The sequence below is a fragment of the Arachis stenosperma genome, chromosome 9 (genome assembly GCF_014773155.1).
Source record: "Arachis stenosperma cultivar V10309 chromosome 9, arast.V10309.gnm1.PFL2, whole genome shotgun sequence".
NCBI lineage: Eukaryota > Viridiplantae > Streptophyta > Magnoliopsida > Fabales > Fabaceae > Arachis > Arachis stenosperma.
Genome location: NC_080385.1, coordinates 80,227,981 through 80,250,219, shown reverse-complemented (window position 1 = coordinate 80,250,219; position 22,239 = coordinate 80,227,981). Strand labels below are relative to the sequence as shown.

Sequence of the window (22,239 nt, the reverse complement as noted above, 5' to 3'; positions counted from 1 at the left end):
TTATATAATAATTATATTTATATTTAAATATTTTAAATAATAATTTTATTATAAAATTTTAATTTTATCCCTTTTTTTTCTTCTTTTTCTCTCTCTCACTCCCATTTCTGTACATCACTACGCCTGATTCAATTTCGCTTGTTCCTTCCCTGACTCCTATTGCAAATAACATAATCTCACAGAATACACAACAAAAGCTTAAGAATGTTAGTTCTTATATTTTATTTTTTCTATTACAACTGCTATTTTTTATTTTCTTTTTTTTATTTGACTCATTTTTTTCCACATATTTAACTTTTTAATCTCAAACCACCAAGTCTCTATTAACACCTATTAACACCTAGGATAATAAGTCTTGGGAGTCCTAATAAATATGGATGTAAAATTTTTGGTCGATGCCTATTTGACAAATTTAAAGTGCCATGAAGAAAGGGTCATATGGAGAACAATTCCCTGTCGAAAAGATTCATAGCGCCTCAACCTTCATGAATGTCAATGGCCACACTTGAAAAGGTTGGTGGAAGAACTCGAGGTTCTATTTTTAAAAAAGATGATAAAGAAAAAGGATATTAATGACATTTTGTAAAATTATTTCATATTTTTTTTATAAAGACCATTAAGATCTAATAATCGGTTATAATATATTTTGGTGGTGCAGCGGTTAGTGTGATGATAACAATGGTGATTGTTGGATGGTGGATGTTGGAAGAAGATGTAAAAAGAGGAAGAAGATGAAGATATTTATGTAATTTATTATTTTATTTTATAATTTTTTTATAAAACCGTTAGGTTTATGTTCAAATTGTGAAGGGTTAAATTAATGCTTTGAAAAATTTGGCCATGTCATCTAACTATTACAGTGTCACGTGTCATTTAAAATTGCCAAGTCAGCTTTCCGGAGGTCAAATTAAAATTTTAGGGCTAAATTGAGTTGGAGGTCAAATTTCAGGAGTCATTTTTAGTATTAACTCGTATATAGTTGGTTGGTTGAAGAGTTAATACTTAATACTCAACTTTAATCCTCAAATTTACCTCGATCCTAAAGTTGACTCTTAATTTGATTCAAAATTTTCGCTTTGTATCTCATTTTACCTAATCAGCCAATGTCGTGTCAAAATAATATTTGACCATATACTGAAATAAATAATAATATCATGTCTCCTAATACTATTTATTTATGTATTAATTAAGTAATTTAAAAAATTAATCACTAAATTTTTACTCATAACTTATTTTAGTCTCTAAACTTAAAAATAACAAATCAAATTACTCTCTGAAAAAAATTTTAAATTTTTCATCTGTTTTTCACGCATAAAATAATAGAAAATACTATTTCAAAAACTTGTAATTCAACAAATTATTTTACCAAATTATTTTACAAAAACAATATCTAACATATAATGTGTGTGTGTTTTGGTCCAGCCCAAAAAGAACCGAGGATCCAAACGACGAACCCATTGCCCGACGATATGCGACCCGCTCGGACCTTAGCACCTCCCGCGTTGCTTGGTTACTTAATTATTATGAAATCATCACAAAAACTTCTAGGTCCAATTGTTAAATTTATTATAAATAAGTTTTGGGCTATAAATAAATAAAGAATAATATTTTAGTTTCATTTTAACATAATCATTTCATACTTACTGTAGTCTATATACTTACAAAATATTTGCTTGATATACCTGCACAATTATCAGGTTTTTTTTATTAGTTATAAAATAACAGAAGTAACCAAAATTACACGAGTTTAATTTCAAGTAGGAAGCAAGGTATTGAAAACAATACAATTTATTACTAGCGAACTACAGGTGTGCCACCAGTACTGAGCAACACCAAAGTCATATATCTTGAAAAAGATTTTCATTACTTTAATTGAAACAATCTTACTAGTATCTCTCTTTTCCTACCACGTCCGGTATGCAAAGAATAAACCATCTGACTACAACTATTTTCACAGCTCTCTCTTAACCAATGTTAGCCAATATTAATAGCATAACCAATCTCCTCACTATAATATGAGAATTTACAAAAACAAACCTTCTCATGCTCGTTTGACTTGCATTCTTTTTTTGTTTCATAGAAGGAAAAAAAAAAGGAAACACTAAGAGAAGAGATTGTACAAAAGATGATAAAGCATCATCACAGGAATACAAAAGTTAATCTTACTGGCATTCTTAGATGTCTACATCACTGTAATCCGACATCTGGTGAGTGGTGGTGTCTTGAACGCTTCTTTTTATTATGCGATCTTCCGTCCCCATCCCACCGTGACCAACCTCTATCGACTTCATCACATTCATTTTCATGGTCTTTAATGTCTTCTCGATAGCTAGATCTTCTGTGTCTCTCTCTCCGTGACCAATCTCCATCAACTTCATCATGTTCACTATCATAGTCTCTGTTGTCTTCTCGATGGTTAAACCTCCTGTGTCTCGAGTTTTTCCTAGAGCTATCATGAGGTTCCAAGTCTCCTTGATCAAACAAATCTTTATTAGATTCAGCTTCACCGGTTCTATTGTCCCTACTGTGATGCCGTGAACTTTTCCTTCTACTGGTATGGTGCTCTGATTCGGACTCATAAATCCGATCCCTTCTATCTCTCTTCCCTTTCTTACAGTGTCGTCGTTCTTTTCCATGTTCTACTTCATTGTCCTTACCAGTATTAGCCAAATCTGTATCAAAATCCTCATCATGGCTTCTGCGACTGTCATCCTTGTCACTATGTAACAAGCTTTTTCCGTAATGTTTATGGTGACTTTCCCTATTTTCATCTTTTTCTAGCCATTCCCTATTGGAATCAGAAACCGGAGTTTTGTGCTTAATTTTATGATTCTCTTTTGAATTGGCATTCCATCCCTCATCGGGAGTTCTTTGCCTTCGTTCGTCTCCATGTTTTCTTCTGCTAGAATAACTTTTCAACTGATCCCTCTCCCTAGATCTTGATCTACTTGAGTGGTACCTGCAAAAGATTCTCATACTATAAGAATGAGTATAAATTAACGTATAAAAAATATACATAAAACCCAGCATGAATAAAATATTTGCCTCATACATAAAATATGGTTCCGGTTCACAAATTGAAAATTTGGACTCAAATCAACAAAATGCTATTCCAAGCCATATTTCCTCTAAATCAAATTTTATTAGACTAATGCTAACAATTAGTTACTTTCCCTCAAATATAAGACAGCCTTTGTTGCAGCACAAGAATGCAAGCCTAAGTGTAGCCTGCAAAATTCTTTGCACAGATTTGATAGGAAATTTTGGTTAATTTGTCAGTTCGAATTTTTGAGGGGGAATTTTGGACCAATAGTTATCTCCAGTCCCTATGACAAAGGTCACAGTTCATGTTGTGACATGCTTGTGCACCATGCTACCCTCAATTGGAGCTTTTGCTCCATTTTTCAAATAATATAAGCAGGTCCAAATTCGAGCATATTGATAAAATGGTAATAGCTAGTTGGTCCGTTAAAATTCACACCATTTATTGTCATAGAATGAGGAACAACAAAGTGAAAAAAGCATACCTGAAAGAATCTGATCTTGACATCTCCCCGGTATTCTTTTGCAAACTCAAATTTTCTCGCTCCCCTAAAGCCTCATAATCATCAGAATAACCAAATAATGCTATCATCTTTTTCATCCAATATTTTGGGGGCGGTCTATCAGAATCAGCCCATTCATAGTCTCCACCAGGATTTCGGAAACAGTGTATAAAATTGCATGCTGTTCCATGAGAACAAGTCTGTTAACATGCAACGGAAAAGAACAGCATCAACAAATTGACCTTCAACCCTTAAATTAATTTAAGGGATAAAAAAAAAACTATTTAAAGTTTGAAGTTGAAACCAAGTCATCACATCGTTTCTACAAATGAACCACACGTGTTTTCAGTATCCAAAGCTATATGTAATATATACTAGGGGAACGAAATATAAATCACTGATAAATTGTATACCTTGTAACCTGACTTCATATATTCGCCACATATGGCAACCTTCCATCTTGTCAAACTAACAAAGTTACAACTTACCTGAAATAAGACACATCCAGTTTTGCATCAAAAATCCTCAGGGTTCCCATGGATAGCAGGAGTTACGGCCTTAGTCCTTACAGCTCGTCAATACAATACTGGGAATTTCCCAGATATTGAACAAAGGAGAGGCAGAAGTCCCAAGACCTATGAATTTCTATCTTAATTGGATCTTCGATGAAATTCATATGTTCATACAAAATTCAAGATATTCATCAAGAATAAACAGGGAATGAATTACCTGTTTCCCAGCAAAGTAGCGCCCATTAACAGTGTTGTAAGCAAGCAGAGCGGAGTCCAAATGTTTATACTGAACATAGACATTTCCTCGCAAGTGAAATGCACCATTTTTACACACCTGATAGGAATAAGGATAAAGAAGCATTTGCATAAGTTGGAGAAAAAGGAAGATCAGGAAGGGATAACCAACTCATGCCCCTGAAAATTCAAATATTTTTAACGTGATTCAAATTTGGTACCAAAATATGGTCTTCTAATCGCTAACAAATAACAAGAATATGGTCTTCTAATCGCTAACAAATAACAAGAATGAAAAATGTGATATCCCTTGTTGCCTTAAAGGAATTATTTCACTTACAAAATTGTTTGATACATATATAACCCCCCCCCCCCCCCCCCCGGGGCGGGGGGAAAACCTCAATAAAACAAACATTAAGAAAATTCTGGAAGACAAGGGCTCATTGTGGGTAAAGTTCAAAGCAAGACCATAATAGTTATGTAATGTTGTGTTTGGAACAAGAGATAGGGTGAAATAGGACATTGAGACAGTCACTAAAGATAGAGACACTAGTGCCCTTCCTTCCGAGATGCATATTGAGTGAATGTATTTCAGGTCCAATGTGTCTCTATTTGTCTCTATCTCAATACAACCAAACATATTGTGTCTCTATTTGTCAAAACTTCATGCAGAAAACTTTTCAGTATATAAAAAGCATTACAAAAGAACCTTGAAGTTCACAATTTCTCCAAATTTCTGGAACTCCGTATGAACATCATCATAAAATTCTTCAAAACAGCGTTCAACCTCCTCATCCGTGTACTGAAAAATAGGTAAACAAGTCAAATAAGGATTTTAGATTCTGACAATGTAATAAATATACCAAGTACTAGAATATTAGCTTTCAATTATTTCTATACAAATGATAAAATATTAACTATAAGGCCTACATAACCAAAAACAGTGAAGATAATTCGATTCCAGTTTCAGCTATCTCAGCAGTGCAATAGGGATCAAAACAAAGCTAAAAGAAGTAGCAGATGCCAAATTCAGCACTTCCTGTTCGTGCATAAGGGATGAAAGTTCACTAGTTTGCAAGATTCTTAAGATGACAAGAAGATTCATGGAGTAAGGATTGTATCGGCTAAAAGAATTATACGTATCAATTTTGAAAAGTTATACACTAGGATGCCTACAAAGAGCAGTTTTTATTATCTTTATCTAAGCATACTAGACTCACACAACTTGAATGAAAATAGAATATGATAACATAGTGGATTTTCCTATAACTAATAGGATCAATGAGTCTATAGCTAGGCAACCAAGAAGCAATGAAACACAGAAGCATAATGGAATATAAGTTTGTATATGAAACAATACAGATTTTATCAACATAAATTCTGGCCATGCATAAACATTTTCCTTTCCCCCACCCACACACACAAAGCAATGTACTTTCAAGAACCAACTAACTTCATCCCCATTTTTATGTCTGGCTGCAATAATCTCAAACCATTTGGTGATATCTGCAACATAGCTCCACAAGCCATGGCTTGAATATTGCCCAACTGCCCAACAACTATTTATGGTTAAGGATCAAGAGATTTTGGACATTGTGAAATTTAAAAGTATGAATTTTAACTGTACAATCTAATTAATGAATACATCCTAAAATGTGATATAGATATAAAATATTGATTGAAACATCATGAAGAAGAAAATCCTCCCACCTCAAAGAACATATCAAATATTGAAAGCAGTTGCGAACATATGAAGCCAATGGTAATAGAAAGAAAGGACTCAGATACTAAATAAACACATATCTAAGAATAGGTATTAAAAGGGAAAAAGGGTCAAACACAACCAAAAGAAAATAGTTGATTAAGTTACTAACAACCCCAAGGATACAACAGCTAATATCGTTAATCTTGACCCACCATACCAAGACCAAAACCATGAGCCTCCACCGCAATGAATCTGATTATTATCAAGTTAAAGAACAAGAGAATATCTACAAGAAAAATAATTGAACTGAATAGACTCCATTGACATGGATGCTTTCATTTTTTATTGATAGATGAAACAGCTGTAGACAAAAGATGTAAAAGGCATATTCTGATATAAGATAGAAAACCGCTATTATATAATAAAGTAACTAATTGCAGAATAAAATTATAAAAAAGGAAATTGGAAGGAGCTTCTTTGAGGATACAGCGAAGGCACAAAAGCAGCATTAACAGACCTCAAGGCCTTCATCTTGCTCCCAAGCCAGGCCAGGACCATTGTACATGTTTTTCATCAGAAGGGTGCAGGATTTATCAGGGTAAAAGTGGACTCTGCTACAACGTTGACCAAATCGGCATGCTCCAGTTTTTAAATGAAAAGGGCAATGAGCTTTGTCCTGCCATGATAACCCAAAAAAAAAAAGATAAGCACATTGAGAATTACGAAAGGAGAAACAGCAAGATCAAGATGAGATAAGAACTAAATAACCTGTTCTGTTCCGAAATTGGGTACTTGTTGAGCAACATTCTCCAGCACCTGCTGAGCGAATGAATTTGAGTGAGATTCTGGGGGTAAAGGATTTGAGGTAGGTCTATCAGCATCATCAGCATGCTGCAACAGCAAGAGCAACAACAACAGTGTTAAATAAGGTTGAAAGAAATTCTTTGAATAACAGAAGGATGCAGTTATGATAATACCTGATTTTGTTTTGTTTCCTTATTTGAAACCCTAACCCTCACTTTGTTCCTCTTGAGGATAATCTCATTTCCTTGCCAGATAATCTCAGGAGGCCCTTCCTCCACATATTCCCATTGATCATCATCATTGTCACTACCATTATCATTGCGTGCCAACTGTGATTCTTCAAGAAGGTCTATCTGTTGCTGTTGTTGCTCCTGCTGCTGCTGGATCCTCAGCTGTAACTCCATCCAAGCCCTCTCTCTTTCCTCGAAAAGCTTCCTGTCACTCTCCATTCTCTCAGCCTCCTGCTGCTCCAGGAGTTGCATCCTCCTCTGCTCGTCGGGATCGTTGATGCGAGCCTCCTCCTCTTCCCGCTCCTTAACTGCAATCTCCTTCCTGATTTGCTTCCGTTTCATTTTCTTTAATGCCTTCCGCTTCTCCTTCCGACTCATCTTCTTTTCTTCTTCTTCTTCTCCCTTATTCTCCTTTGTCTTTGCCGCTTCAGTCAGAACTGACAAGTTTAAAAACATGCTCAGCATGACAGGAATAATTTAGGTCAATAATCACAAGGATCCATGTCATTAAGATTCGACTGTTGCAACTTGCAAGCCTAACACCACTCTCCTCTTTTATCCAAGTTTGGGACCAGCTATATAAAATTTTCGCAACAATCTCAACATAGACAAAGTTATCAATAATGATAAGGATAAATAAACAAATAAAAAAATTATATTGAAGGTTAAATACTCAGCCACAGAAAGGGTTTATGAACTTTTTACACTTCTAGATTTAAATTCCACCCTTAAAAACTCATTCTGCAAAGGTGCCCAATTTAAAAGTTCATTTTATTAGATAATATCTATATGATTATAAATCTAGCTCTAGCTCAATCTGTGGCAGCTTACACTAGTGGTAACTATATCATGGTTTGTACCTTTCTTAGTCAGAATTTAAAACTAAAATATTACACATAAAGGCACCCAGAATCCAACAAGTAAAATCGATATAGTCACAATGCAAATAACAATTATCATAAGTAGAAGTGATAGACTTGGGAGATTTATTCATTAAGCATTTGGGATATACTGAGCAAACAAGGCTTGAATTGAAGTAAAAGCAGCAGCAAGATAAAAATTAGGAATGCAAACTGTGAAAGTATAAACCCAAATAGACCTTCAGGGTTTGTCGCAGCAGATGTCAGAAGCTCATTTGAAGCCATATATGTGTATTATGTCACGTTCAATTCATAGAGATTGTAGAAAACCTGCAATCCAGTTTCAACTTCAGCTTATCATTGATTTGTAGATTTTAGCAAGGTTCTGAAAACTGGCCCGGTCATCAAACCGCTTTAGTCACTGGTTTACTGGTTCATTGGTCCAACCGGTCCAACCAGTGGTTCAACTGGAAAAACCGTTTTAGAATAAAATAATAAATAAATTATAAAGGACCAAAGATGAGGGTACTCCAAGAACTCCAATTAGATGCAACAGCATTCAACGTTATCACATATTCTCACACACACATACAAAGCCTTAACTCAAAGAAAAACCACAGCAAGTGACTTGGAAAGAAAATGTAAACACCGAAACAATCACAAGCATACAGAACATGTGAATATTATTATAGCAAACATAATAATAAAATAGCTCTTCTAATGCGTCTCCGAAAATATCCCAAATCAAGAAAACTACATAATCTGATCCACTTGATTCAGAAAGCTACATATATTAGAAAAATTAAGAATTAACTAAAAGAAAAAGAAAATGAAGGCCTGGTTGATTCGATTTAATTGCCTGAGATGAAGAATCAAACAGGGCTGAGAAGCTGAGAGTTTAAATGTTAAACCTCAATATTCAAATAACATGACTCCATTATTGTTATTATTACACCCTTCTAATGTCACAAACTCAATACATATTATAGTCCGTTGACACTTGTGTATTCACAACTTGGCCTCATCATTCTGATTCATACCTTAAGTAGAAGAAAAAGTCTCAATCAGCTTTCTTTACAATTTTATCCAGAGAGTTGGGGTTTTGGTTCAGAGTTCATGCTAATGATAATGACGAGAGGGATGAATCCGTGAATCAGTAATATAGGCAGTGCAAATTTTAACAAAGTTCATCACAATGATTAACAACAACAAAAAGCATGTGAAGGGACACTCAGTAATATAGGCAGTGCAAATTTTAACAAAGCTCATCACAATGACTAACAACAACAAAAAGCACTGAAAGAACAGTGAATCAGTAACATAGGCAGTGCAAATTTAAAATTTAAAAGTTATCAATTTAAAATTTATCATCAAATACAATCAGTGAGCAAAGCCAATCATTCAAGCACTAACTGAGCATTCTGTTCTGATTTTGTGACTGGGAAGCAACAAATTCAGCAACAAGCAACAAATTTAACAAATCCTAGTAAAGTCCCGATTTACAGCAAAAAGGCAAATTTATTGATTACCAATTCAGCAACATGCAGAAATACAGGGAGAAGGGAAATCTGGAAAAGAGAGAACATTAACCAATAATCACAAAACACTAAACCTTCACCCAGCAATTACAAACAAAGCCAGCAATTACAAACATTAGCACATTATAAAACATTCCAAAACACTAAACCTTCACCCAGCAAAACCAGCAACTACAAACAAAGCCATCAGTAAATTTGAACAAAACCATAATCAGAATTCAGAAAAATCAATGTCTAATCTTATTATTTATAAACATATTCAAAAAGGACGGATACTCACAAATTTAGCATGAGTTTGAAGTAGAACGAGAATGAGGGCAGATGAAATCAGTGGTAACATGATGGCAAGGCACGACAGAGGCAGCAACAGAGGTAGCAGCACTGGCGGCCGTCTTCGAGCTCAAACACGGCGGAAGCAGCAAAGGCTTCACCCTTCGCGCGCCTCCTCCCGCGACCTCCACCCCTTCTTTCCCCTTCGCAGCGCGACGCGACAGCAGAGGAGAGTGGAGCATATGCGACGCGACGGCAGAGACGAGCTGCGACGACGCTGAAACAGTAGGGACGACGGTTGGACCAGATTCGACGGCGGCGGTGACACAGCTTGAAGAGGAGAGTGATGGAGGCTAGGGTTTGAGCAGACGAAGACCAGCGAGGCAGCGAATGACGGTGAACTCGAGGAAGACGCACCGATTTCCGAATGAGGGAGAAGCGCGGACGATCGGACGAAAACACGATGGTGCTTGAGAGCCACGAACGGCGGCGCTGAGCCCTGTGGCGGTGGGGGACTTGTAATCTAGGGTTGTGTTTTGGGGAGAAAGATTGAAGAATGGCTCGAGGGGTTGTGCTAAGGAGACCTGGCCATTTCATTGATGCTAACAGAACGGAAAACGACGCCGATTTTCAAAACCGGCCGGGTTCCGGTTCGGTCCGACCGACCGGTTCTCGACCAGTTCAGCAGTTTGAGAATGGTTTTGATTCGACGGTTTTTTATGTTGAACCAAACTGTAAAAATCACCGGTTTGTGGTTAAACCGGTCAGATCGGCCGGTCCGATCCAATTTTCAGAACCATAGATTTTAGGGTATATTTCTGAATGAATGATATCATATTTTATATACAAATGTCAGTATAGCATTCAAATCTAAACTCTACATACACCACTGGTGGTGTGATGTTGCGCAACTATTATATAATCGCAATTATGATCACATAAATTTTCTTGTTCTCGATTATCCAAAAATAATAATCATGTTGTTCTTATTTTAAATCTATCCAGAACCTTCATTACCTTAATGTGAAGAAAACCGCGAGAACGTACTCATTAACAGGATCCTCGTGTGGAGATGTGCAGCCTTGGCTGGCGAGATAAACCTTGTTCTTGGGATTGGCATGGCGGCGGCGAAATTGTCGGAGGTACGGAGCGTTGGAAGTGGTCGGAGGTACGACAGATGTGGTAGAGACAGAGATGCTATGGTGTTAGTGAGGATGGGTGGTGTTTAGAGGGTTTATTTAAGGAAATTGGGACACCAGCTACAAAATAGGATCACCGGCGCCACTGAGGAGGGCCAAAACAACGCTAGGAGTCTCAACGGCGAGGGAAATGGCGACGAAATCGAAAGAGAATATGAGTCAATCCCAAGTTCAGGTAGTGTTCAGAACGACAGAGGATGAACTTGGTAACCTGACCCGATGTGAAATTCAGAACAGACGGATGAGATTGGCGGCAAATAGCAAGACGGCAGGGGCAAGTATGGGATATAGGTGGGTAGAGTTTTTATGCAGTTGGTTTTCTGGCCCAAATCCATGTCCAAAAAACTAAAGGAGCCGGCCACAAATTAGACCGGGAAATGTATTGAACAAGTAAGCTGAAGAACATTTAATGTAGCAAACAAAAAAAAAACTGAAGAACATTCCACCAACTTTAGATTTGTCTGGTGATTAATTTATTGGATTTTTTATTTTTATAAATTAAATAAATTAAATAATTATCAAAATAAATAATTTTAAAAATATTTACCGGAATAAATACCTCTCTCTTATTTCATTTACACCGAAATATTTATTCAGTTAATGCATGTCACTAAATTGAGATACATGCAAGTTATCTCGGTAAATATTTTTAAAATTATTTATTTTGATAATTATTATATTTATTTAATTTATAAAAATAAAAAATCATTAATTTATTAAGTTTTTTTTTTTACTAAAGATCGAAAATTTAAATTTTGTCTTGTGTATATAATAATTTATTAACTAATAATAAATCATTAAATGAAATAAGATCCGTTGCAAATTGGAATACCCGAAAAAAAATTGGAAAAACATTCAACAACTTTTTCGTTTAAATTTCCATTTACCTTCTCTTTGTTATAATATTATTGTGTGTGGATGTCCTTAGTAGGTGCCCCTTGTAATACATGACTATTATTTTTGTCAAAGATAGCAACCACATATTTTGGGATTTTTTTATTTAAATTACTAAATATATTATTTACCAATTTAAATAAATGTGGAAGTATTTACCAAAATACGTTTTTAGTCACATCTCGGATACAATGGGAGAAACCAAAAAATGAATATATCTCGAATGCACTGACCCCATTCTGTGATACGGGGCGTGCCATTCATATCTCGGATGCACCCGTGATATGAACTAGACCGTACATCGGATACACTGTATCCAAGATATGCATGTCATCTGCTTTAACCCAGGGCATCCAAAATACGTACATGTATGCTAATTTGGGGTAGTGCATCTGAGATACGTGCGACTGTGCAGGACAATTTTTATATATAACGTTACAATAATTTTATAAAAAAAAAACATATACTCACATGGATAAACAAGTCAAGTCATACATTCGGATGCACTAAAAAAGAGTCATACATGTGATGAAAGTCTATAAACAGAAGTAATAAGCAAAATACATAGCAATAATGGTAACTAACGCCGTCCAGTGGCAGGTTTCAAGTGGTGTCCAGTCCCACATCCACGAGGACAAGACACTTTGAGAGAATGGTATGGACGAGGACGAACAACTGGCTGGCTGAAAGTGGGTGGTGGACGCTGGTGTGGTGGCGGAGAAGGAGCTGCTACAATCATGGGAGGAGGCGTAAGAGGTGGTGGCCAGATAGAACCGGACAGTGGCGGCAGTGGTGGTAGGGATGGAGTCTGATAGTAGGGTAATGGAGCAGAACCAGACTGGTGCGGTGGTGGAAGAGGAGTCTGATAGTACCCTGGAAGAGCTGTCCCATGTTGGGTGGATACACTGCTCGATGTCCCAAGTATGTCGGTATCGTCTCTCCGGTGGCGATAACGACTAGCCAAGTCCTTCATCGCATCATTGGTCGCCCCGATGATCTTGAACATATCATCGATGTTTATCTCGACATCGGATCCAATGTCGAATTAAGGCTACTCCCATCCGGTGTCATCAACCGCGTGGTGACCAGGTATGGAGGTACTCGGCATAAGCCTCATGGTCAGCGAAAAATGCATCGGACGGCTGCTCTGCATGTCCATCGGGAATGACATCCTCGGGTACCTCCTCCTGTCGGGTGTACTCAACTTCCTCGTCTGACAACTGTCGGTCTCCGTCCTAAGGATCCTCACCGTCCCTACGAGTGGTTGACCACATGCCTGTCATGCTGGTCTCCAGACATCATCACAAAGTCGCCTCCTCGCCCGTCATCTCCAATCTGGGGCATCCGGCGGTAACTGTATCTCATCTCTGTGACCAGGGGCTAGAGGGAGGATATCAGCCAGTGGGGCTGCTGCTCTGGGATCGGCCAAGATGTCATCACCGGAAAGATATCTCACTCTGCAGGCCTGCTGCCACCAGGTGAGGTATTCCTGTGTCGATTGTAACCAAGTGTTGTGCTTGGTAACGGCCCCTGAATAGGTCATACCAGTAATGATGCTGGTCTAGCCATCAGGTGTCATCTCCCTTAGACGTCTTAAAGAGATACTCATCAACGTTCACTGGGTCTGCTGGCCTATGCTGCTGCCCCCTAGCTTCTTCTTCACCTTGTTAATGTGATGGAACTCAACAAAGTGAAAGCAGACGATAAGGACGACAGCCCTCCATGTATAAAGCTCTGCGTTAGCCATGAGCCAGTCCAGCGTAATCTGACGTAGCTCTGCATCGTCGTACAGTGTACAGTGAAACTGTTTTAAAAATATTTAGGGAGCTTCATTAATTAAACGATATACCAATGGTAGATTGAAAAAAAATACATAGATCACACTCTATCATACCTGCTCAAATGTCAGTGCATCGATACGACGATGCAAACTCAGTATCCTGCTATCATGACGATCTCTGCTCTTTTGCATTAGCCCTGCCAACCTGCGTAGATCAAAGATAGTTTTACAGATTTTCATTAGTTATATTCCAACATATATTACGTGTCTACTATATGGTAATCAACAAATTAATTACAACTTTCATATACCTGGAAGCAAGTGGGAACTTGATGACGTCATAACCTGCTACACTAAAGCATGGAACCTATGGTAGATCCACGATACAAGAAGCAACATACACCCCGCAATGTCCGTCACATTACGGGATGCCACCGTGCACAACGAGTGGTAGGTATGGTAGAGAAGTGCAGACCCCATGACAATTGGCTGCATCGATCGAAATTCTCTAGCAGTGGCAGCCATCTCAACGGCACAAGTGTAGCCGACTTGTCTGAGAACAGAAACACTCAATCAGCATCATCAGGTAGCATCGGACATACTGCCGGAGAGTCTCCGGGGCTGCCCCATTAGGAATATGTTCCACTCGGTCTCTGAGCCACGTCATCCTGACTGCAAACACCTGCTTCCCTCCCTCCTGTAGTAGTGACGGCCTGGCGCCCAATAATCCTCAACCCACTCCCATGTCGGGTGCTGGTGCCACCGTTGGAAGTCTCTGGTACAACCCACAACGAGCTCTCTGGCAGTGTGCAGTCCAGTGTGGTAGGCAATATCCTCAAGCGTAATGCTGGTCTCACCCCACGGAAGGTGGAACGTATGGGTCTCCGGCCTCCACTGCTCGACAAATACAGAAATCAAACAACCGTCAAACATAAAATCCCTTAACTCTACTGCATGCCCAAATCTAGCCTCCCTTATATAGGGAAGCAGGATGGGTGGCGGTGGGAGACCTAGTGTCACACGGTGTGGTAAAAATAACTGTGGTCACCGCAAATGCCATAACAGATAACTAGCGCACATTAGTTACATCTAAACCGTTAATGGTCCTTAAACAGTACTATAACTTATAATACACCTACCTATGCGTTTACAATAAATGTAACAAATATATATATTTCTAAGTTACTAAAGACTAACACCCTAAACGTATTAGAAGATAATTATATAAATCTACAAATATTAAACCTATTAAATACTAACAAAAAAGGTTGAACTACTAACCTCAAAGGCCAACACTCCAGCTACGAGCCAAGTGTCATTTAGTCTATTAGGTAGCGTTTGGTGGAGAGACAGATACTGAAAGACTGAGACTGAGAGACAAAGACTAAGAGACAGAGACTGAAATAAGTTTTAGTATTATGTTTGGTGCCAAGTGAGAGACAAAAATTGAAACAAGAATAAAACTCTAATTTAATTTTCACAAAGGATAAAATTGGAATTAATTAATTAAAATGAGAGTATTTTAGGTATAAAATATTATTAAAGTTTCAGTCTCTGTTTCTAAAAATATCAGTCCCTATGTCCCTACATTTTGGAGGCACTGAAATACTGAAATTTTGGGGACAGAGACAGAAATTTTAATACCAGTCTCTGAGCCAACAAACATGATACTGTGTCTCAGTCTCTCAGTCTCTGTCCCAGTACTGCAAAACAAACGTTACCTCAGTCTCTTCCACGTGGACATATCCTCAGGGAGCCATAGCTTGTGAAGAAACTCTCTTTCACACGTGCGAAAGCTCAAAAGTTTAAAAAAACTCCCTCTAATCCACGCACTTCTCGGATGATGTGGTTTATGTAGGCCCTTACACGTATCTCGGATGCACCGCCCCAAATCAGCATACATGCATGTATCTCGGATGCACCGGGTTAAAGTAGATTACACGCATATCTCGGATGCAGTATATCCAATATACGGGCTAGTTCATATCACGAGTTTATCCGAGATATGACTAGCACGCGCCGTATCACAAAACCGGGTCTGTGCATCCGAGATATGTTCATTTTTTTTTGTTTCCTCCACTGTATCCGAGATGTGACTAGAAACGTATTTTAGTATATACTTCCACATTTATTTAAATCGGTAATATTATATTTATTTAATTTAAATAAAAAATTCCATATTTTGCCTATAAATAAGCATCAACACATACCAAAATGTAGATGCACACAAATAAAAGGAAACGAAGGTGTTCTCCTTCATATAATATTATATTATAGAGAAAATTCCACTCTCCTCCCTTGCGAGATGCTAAAATGACACTCCCTCCCCTCTATTTATAAAATGTACATTCCTCTCCCTTATTTTTAAAAAACCTCCTCTTTAATCCATTTTAAATTTTTTGTGTTAACTAATGTTAACTTTATCCATTTTTCAAGAAAAAATAAATTATTTTTTGCAAAAATATCCTTTAGCAAAAATTTTATTTTTTTATTAAATTTTGCTTACCAAAATACCTTCTAATAAATTATTCTTTATTGATTAAATTATATTTTTACCAAAATATTTTTAGAAAAATTTAATAATTAAATTATTTTTTCTAAGAAACCCTTCAATAATTTTTTAATTATTAAATTATGATTTTACCAAAATTTTTGTTAACATTTTTTTTATATTTTACTATTAATTTTCCGATATCAATATATATTATTTTAATATTAAAAAAATCTTAGTAAGATTATTTTTCAATATCAATATATATTAATTTTTATACATATTAACAATGGTAAGATTTTTTATTTAATGTTTAAATAATATACATTGATATTGAAAAATTAATAGTACAATATAAAAAACTTGTTAACAAAAATTTTGGTAAAATCATAATTTAATAATTAAAAAAATTATTGAAGGGTCTCTTAGAAAAAAATAATTTAATTATTAAATTTTTTTAAATATTTTGGTAAAAATATAATTTAATAAATAAAAAAATAATTTATTAAAAAGTATTTTGTTAAGCAAAATTTAATGACAAAAAAAATTTTTGCTAAAGGATATTTTTGTAAAAAATAATTTATTTTTTCTTGAAAAATGGATAAAGTTAACATTAGGTGGCACAAAAAATTTAAAATGGATTAAAGAGGAGCTTTTTTAAAAGTTATAAGGGAGAAGAATGTATATTTTATAAATAGAGGAGTGGAAAGTGTCATTTTAGCATTTCGGAAGAGAGGAGTGAAAATTTCTCTATATTATATTATAATAAATATATTATTATTGAGAGTGCGTTATAAAATCTCAATTATAATGAGATATATAAGAGTATTAATAAAAATTTCTTATTTTCATATTAGAGGATAAATGTGGATACACTTAATGGATTACAAGAGGTGTTGTTTATTGTTTTTCTAATTTTTTTGCTCCACTTTTATGTTGAGTTTCTTTCGTTTCAAAAAAAAATGTGAATACACTTAATAGATTTTTCATCAATGACCTACTTAAAGACATAGATTATCTTTTGATATCTGGCTTTTATCGGCTATAGTCTGGAATGGATATGGATAACGGGTTGAGACTTCTGAAGTTTGATTTGGATATTGTAAGCATCTATAAAGCTACTGTGAAGAATGAGAACAAAATTGAATTGTATACAGAACACCCAATTAGTGAGCCAGTTATTGTAGAAGATGCTAATCAGGAAAATCAAGCCTAAATTGACAAGGCCCAAAACAAACCTAACCCAAATTTATTTGGCCTTGTTCCCACTCTCTACACCAACAACCAACCTGTTGAGACCCTATGAGAAACCCTCCGACGCCTAATATCTTCTGCTAACCTCCACAAACACCTTTCCAACCACCTAAACGTTCAAAGTTTGAAAAGCTATTCCCAAACAAGTTTAATTTTAGAGAATCAAAATACTATCATTTTAATTCCCACATTTTTCCTAGATATATTTGATTCTCATGAGAATAAAATCTAAGTAACAAAATAATACTTGAACCACATAGCCCCCTAAAGTTAATCCAGCAGCCTCCAATTCCACTCCAAATACTTAGATAATTATATTATGTAGATCTATTCTACTTTATGTAGCTTTGATGCTATGAAAGATAGATATAAACTTTCTCATTATGCGTACTTTGTAACTTTGGAGTTTATTTAATTTTGCACAATCTGCCTCATCTTTTGGTTATAAGTTGTGTTTCTTTTGGTTGTTTCTAATTACATATGTACTTTTAAACTTGTGACAATCATGTTTTGGTTTATCATCTATGAAAGCTTGGTATAATAATGTCCCATTTAGTGTCTATTGCTTTATTATGAGTAGGTTTCCACTAGTGTATTGCTGTAGGTAATTAAAATACAGCTTATATTTGTCTATTCACGACAATAATATGGTTATTTTTGTCGATCTTTGTAAACAAATATGGGCGCTTTTGACAATACTCATTATTGTCTTATTATTAGAAGTAGAGAAACTAAATTTAACAATACTATCACTTTTCAATTTATTCCTTTTGCAATATCTAGACCAACCCTCAGTGATGAATACAATATTAGGCCTCTTTGGTTTCCATCTACGTTTCATCACACAAAACAATCCACTCGGTTGCTTAACCTTGACCTTGTTAAGCTTAGATGGGAAATCCTTCGTTGTAAACTTGGCTAGCAGCAGCTGAAACATTATAGATAAAGAAAAAATTAGTTTCATGTGACAATATAATAAGTATATTGGTCTAAGAGGATAAACAAAAACTTTATATGAATACATACTGTTGAGTTAAGAAATTAACTAACTTCAATTGATGATGACAAACATTATTTTATTGGTTTAATCATCCAATTAATTTTTAATTGTGCTTGATAAAGTGTTGCAGGCCAAAGAAAGAATATTGCAGCAGCCCAATAGGAAGAAAATCAAACCATAAACAAAGTGGGCTACAAAGCACTAAAAGCCCAAAGTTGTTAAGCAATAGAATCAGTTGGGCTGAATGGAAACATATCTAACACAAGTCCAAGTTGACTCCATCAAGCTTCTTATCCAAGATTGAAGACTTCCCTCTCTCTACTTGCTTCGGTCAGCATCAGAACAAAAGAGAGAGAGTTTCGTTCCTTACTCATTTCATCAAAGAAGAAAGAAAGAGAAAGCTTAATCAAAGAAAGCAAAGGTCTAATCACCCAAATCAAATCCATCAAGTTGAGTCAAAAGTTAAAGGTGATTTATTTCCATTTGCATGCATGTTAATTTCTTCACTCCTTCTCCAACTTTCTACGATACCATTTTTGGTTAAATGAAGAAGGAAGTCTTTGATCTCCGCTGTTATAAATCAATTATTTACAAAGTTTCTTGGAGGCAAAGCACATTATTAATTGTTCAGATTTGGGTTTACCACTGAACAAGTTTCTCTTTGCTACTCAAATGTCTTTGGTCAAGAAAAAAAGGTATGTTCCAAAATCTCTAATTTAGGGATTAATGGAAGATAGTAAAAGGCTAAGTTGACAGCACACAGCTCGAGGAGTTGACTCTAAGGAGAGCAACACAGCAACTTGGAAAGATATACAAAAGAAAGATTTCAATTTTTGAAGACAAGGAGAGAGAACCAGCGTTTTGAGGTTTATGTTCTGAGAAGAGTTCTCTGAAGAAGTTCATCAACTTGGACAGTGTTTCCTAGTCAAAGGAACATTTGGCCAGAATAAGGAACTAAATTAGAGGCAAGCAAATCTTGTTCATCACATAGCAAAGAGACTGTTGAAGCATTAATCTCTTTCATGTTTTACAGATTGTAATTTTCTTTTCAATGTTTATCTTTCTGTAATTTCTTGAGGTAAAAGACAAAATGAGAGAGCTCAAGTAAAAGCCTAAGAGTGGAAAGAGGCAGAGAGAAACACTTGAGTGAAAAGCCTAGATTGATTTCGGATTTCTTTAGGTTGATTCTGTGTCTTGTATCTTGTACCTGTGAGGTACCCCTTTCTTAGTTGGGTGAGCACTAAAAGTGGAGAGTTAGGTATTAGCATAACCAAGTCAAGTTAGGTTAGAACTTGAGAGTGAAAGAATTGTGTCAATCCTGTGGAATTGGTGTATGTAATACTTTAACTATAGTGAAAATTCCACCACTGTTGTGGTGGAGACTGGATGTAGGTTGCATTGCACAAGGCAACTGAACCAGGATACATGATGGTGTCAGCTTCTCTCTTTCCTGCTCTGTTCTATTTTCTGATATTCATGAGACAAAATAAATTTGTCTCATAAATTTTCCAGTGCCGAGTTCAAATAGATTCAGATTGAAAGTTTGTTTTAAAGGTTTATTTAATTAAAGTAAAAGAGGGTCATAGATTCAACTCCCCCTTCTCTAAGCCTTCTACAACCTTCACATACATAGCATAATGGTCGGTCTGATAGGATATAATAACCTTAACAATAGAATATACCAAAGGAGTTGTATCTAATAGAATAGAGGAAAAGAGGTTGCCTGACAGATGATTTGAGTTATAATTCGCAATGATGACTTCCAACTGGTCCAATACAACATGTAGGCCTTATAAAGTTACAAAAATTTTCTCATATACTACTATAGATGCGTAAAATGAGATATATTTATATTACGTAGAGTTTGGCCTACATCCTGATTGATGAAATCACCTAAAAAATGGTTAATACTATTATTAGAAAATCGTAAAACCTACATGAATGACATATCATTTGGACCAATGAAAGGAAGTTAGGTGCAGAATATTGAAGATATGAAGAAGTTGTTTTCACTAATAGGTTGTTGTAACGACATTAACAAATGCTCTGGAAGATGGCTTTGACATGCATGCTGTTGGAAAATAAAAGAACAAGGCACACATACTCACGAAGAATATATAAAATGAAGAGGAATGTATTGAATGTATTTGTTGTGTGTTTTTTATGAAATGATTACATAGATATTTATAATTCTCTTTGACATCTAAATTTTAACACATTCTAAATAAACAAATGCTTTAAAATAAAACTAAATATAAACAACCCATTTAAATAGTGATTTCTATCAATTCTTAAATTTTAATAATCAATTTTATTTTTAACATTCCCCCTTAGACTTGATAATTTTTTGACTCCAATCATAATCCTTAACTTTTTGAAAAATATCATATTTCAGAGGCTTTGTGAAAAATGTCGGCAATTTGATCAAGTGATTTCACATACTCAACCTCCACATGCATGTTCTCAATCATTGTCGAATGAAATGATACTTTGTCTTTATGTGCTTGCTTTTGTCATGAAACACTGGGCTCTTTGCTAGGGTGATGGCTAACTTATTGTCCATCATGATCTTAGTGGATTCAGCTTGCTCAAAATGAAGTTCCTTCAATAATATCTTCAGCCAAATTGTATGACATGCATAGATAATGGCAGCAACATATTCAGCCTCACAAGTTGAAAAAGTGACTATAGGTTGATTCTTTGAACACCAAGAAATTGCATTATTTCCTAGAAAGAAAAGAAATCCAGTAGTACTCTTCCTACCGTCAATATCCTCAGCTTAATCACTATCATAATAGCCCATTAATTTGAATTTATCTGAAGTTAAATAAAACACACGATACTCAAGAGTGCCTCTAAGATAGCGAAGAATTCTCTTGGCTGCCTTCATATGAATTTCTGTTGGATTCTCCATATAACAACTAACTAACCCAACTGAAAACAAAATGTTAGGTCTGGTACAGGTCAAATACCTTAAACTCTCTACGAGGCTTCTGAATAATGTTTGATCAACTTTTCATACACCTTCTTCTTTTTTAAAAACTTTAACTCCACACTCCATAGGTGTATTGGTAGGATTGCAGTTCAACATGTTGAGTTTCTTCAATAGCTCTCTTGCATAAGCCTTTTGTGAGATGAAAATTCCATCCTCCATTTGTTTCACTTCAATTCCCAGGTAATAGGACATTATACCCATATCATTCATCTCAAATTCTTTAGCCATTACCTTCTTATTCTTCAAACATTATTTGATGATTTCCTGTGAATATAAGATCATTCACATAGATACAAATAAATAACAAATTTCCTTTTTCCTCTTTCACATAAAGTGCATATTCATAAATGCACCTAGTGAAGCCATTATCTTGAAAATACATATCAAGACGATCATTGCAAGATCTTGAAGCTTGCTTCAGTCCATATAAAGCCCTTTTAAGCCTTAACACCTTATCTTTACAAACTTCAACAACAAAACCCAAAGGTTGTTCAATATAAAATTCTTCTAGAAGATTACTGATAAACCCATATTTCATGGTTTATCTTGTACTCAATTGAGTGGTTTTTATCAACTCTTTACCCACTTATTCATACTATTTGCTTGGTTTTACATTTGCCTTCCTAATTATGTGCTTTGATTGAAAACATGCTTCTTTGGCCTTAAGTTCCCTATGTTTAATCCTCTCTTATTACCATTAGATGCCTTGATATGTGTGTTAAGTGATTTCAGAGATTATAAGGCAGGAATGACTCAGAGGATGGAAAGGAAGCATGCAAAAGTGGAAGGAATACAAGAAGTTGGAGAAACTACTAAGCTGTCTAGCCTGACCTCTTCGCACTCAAACGGCTATAACTTTAGCTATAGAGGTCCAAATGATGCGGTTCTACTTGTGTTGGAAAGCTAACATCCGGGGCTTCGATTTGAT

The 22,239-nt window shown here is 35.7% G+C and overlaps 2 protein-coding genes across 3 annotated transcripts; both read right to left on the bottom strand.

Moving 5' to 3' along the window:
- Positions 1 to 1,845: 1,845 nt before the first annotated feature.
- On the bottom strand, positions 1,846 to 10,254 carry LOC130948310 (zinc finger CCCH domain-containing protein 5-like). Of its 2 annotated transcripts, none has more exons than XM_057877028.1 (10): positions 9,709 to 10,254; positions 8,130 to 8,357; positions 6,974 to 7,467; positions 6,765 to 6,887; positions 6,514 to 6,672; positions 5,001 to 5,093; positions 4,275 to 4,391; positions 3,959 to 4,033; positions 3,528 to 3,745; positions 1,846 to 2,959 (listed from the first exon to the last, which is right to left on the bottom strand). In XM_057877028.1, the coding sequence occupies exons 2-10, from the start codon at positions 8,173 to 8,175 to the stop codon at positions 2,188 to 2,190; spliced, it is 2,097 nt and encodes a 698-aa protein (XP_057733011.1). In that variant the 5' UTR covers positions 8,176 to 8,357; positions 9,709 to 10,254; the 3' UTR covers positions 1,846 to 2,187. The 2 variants fall into 2 exon arrangements, with proteins under 2 accessions (XP_057733011.1, XP_057733012.1); XM_057877029.1 differs by having other exon boundaries at positions 8,130 to 8,220.
- Positions 10,255 to 12,371: 2,117 nt separating this feature from the next.
- LOC130949644 (pollen-specific leucine-rich repeat extensin-like protein 3) lies at positions 12,372 to 12,797 on the bottom strand. Its single transcript, XM_057878306.1, has one exon. It carries the CDS (start codon positions 12,795 to 12,797, stop codon positions 12,372 to 12,374), a length of 426 nt encoding a protein of 141 aa, XP_057734289.1.
- Positions 12,798 to 22,239: the final 9,442 nt, after the last annotated feature.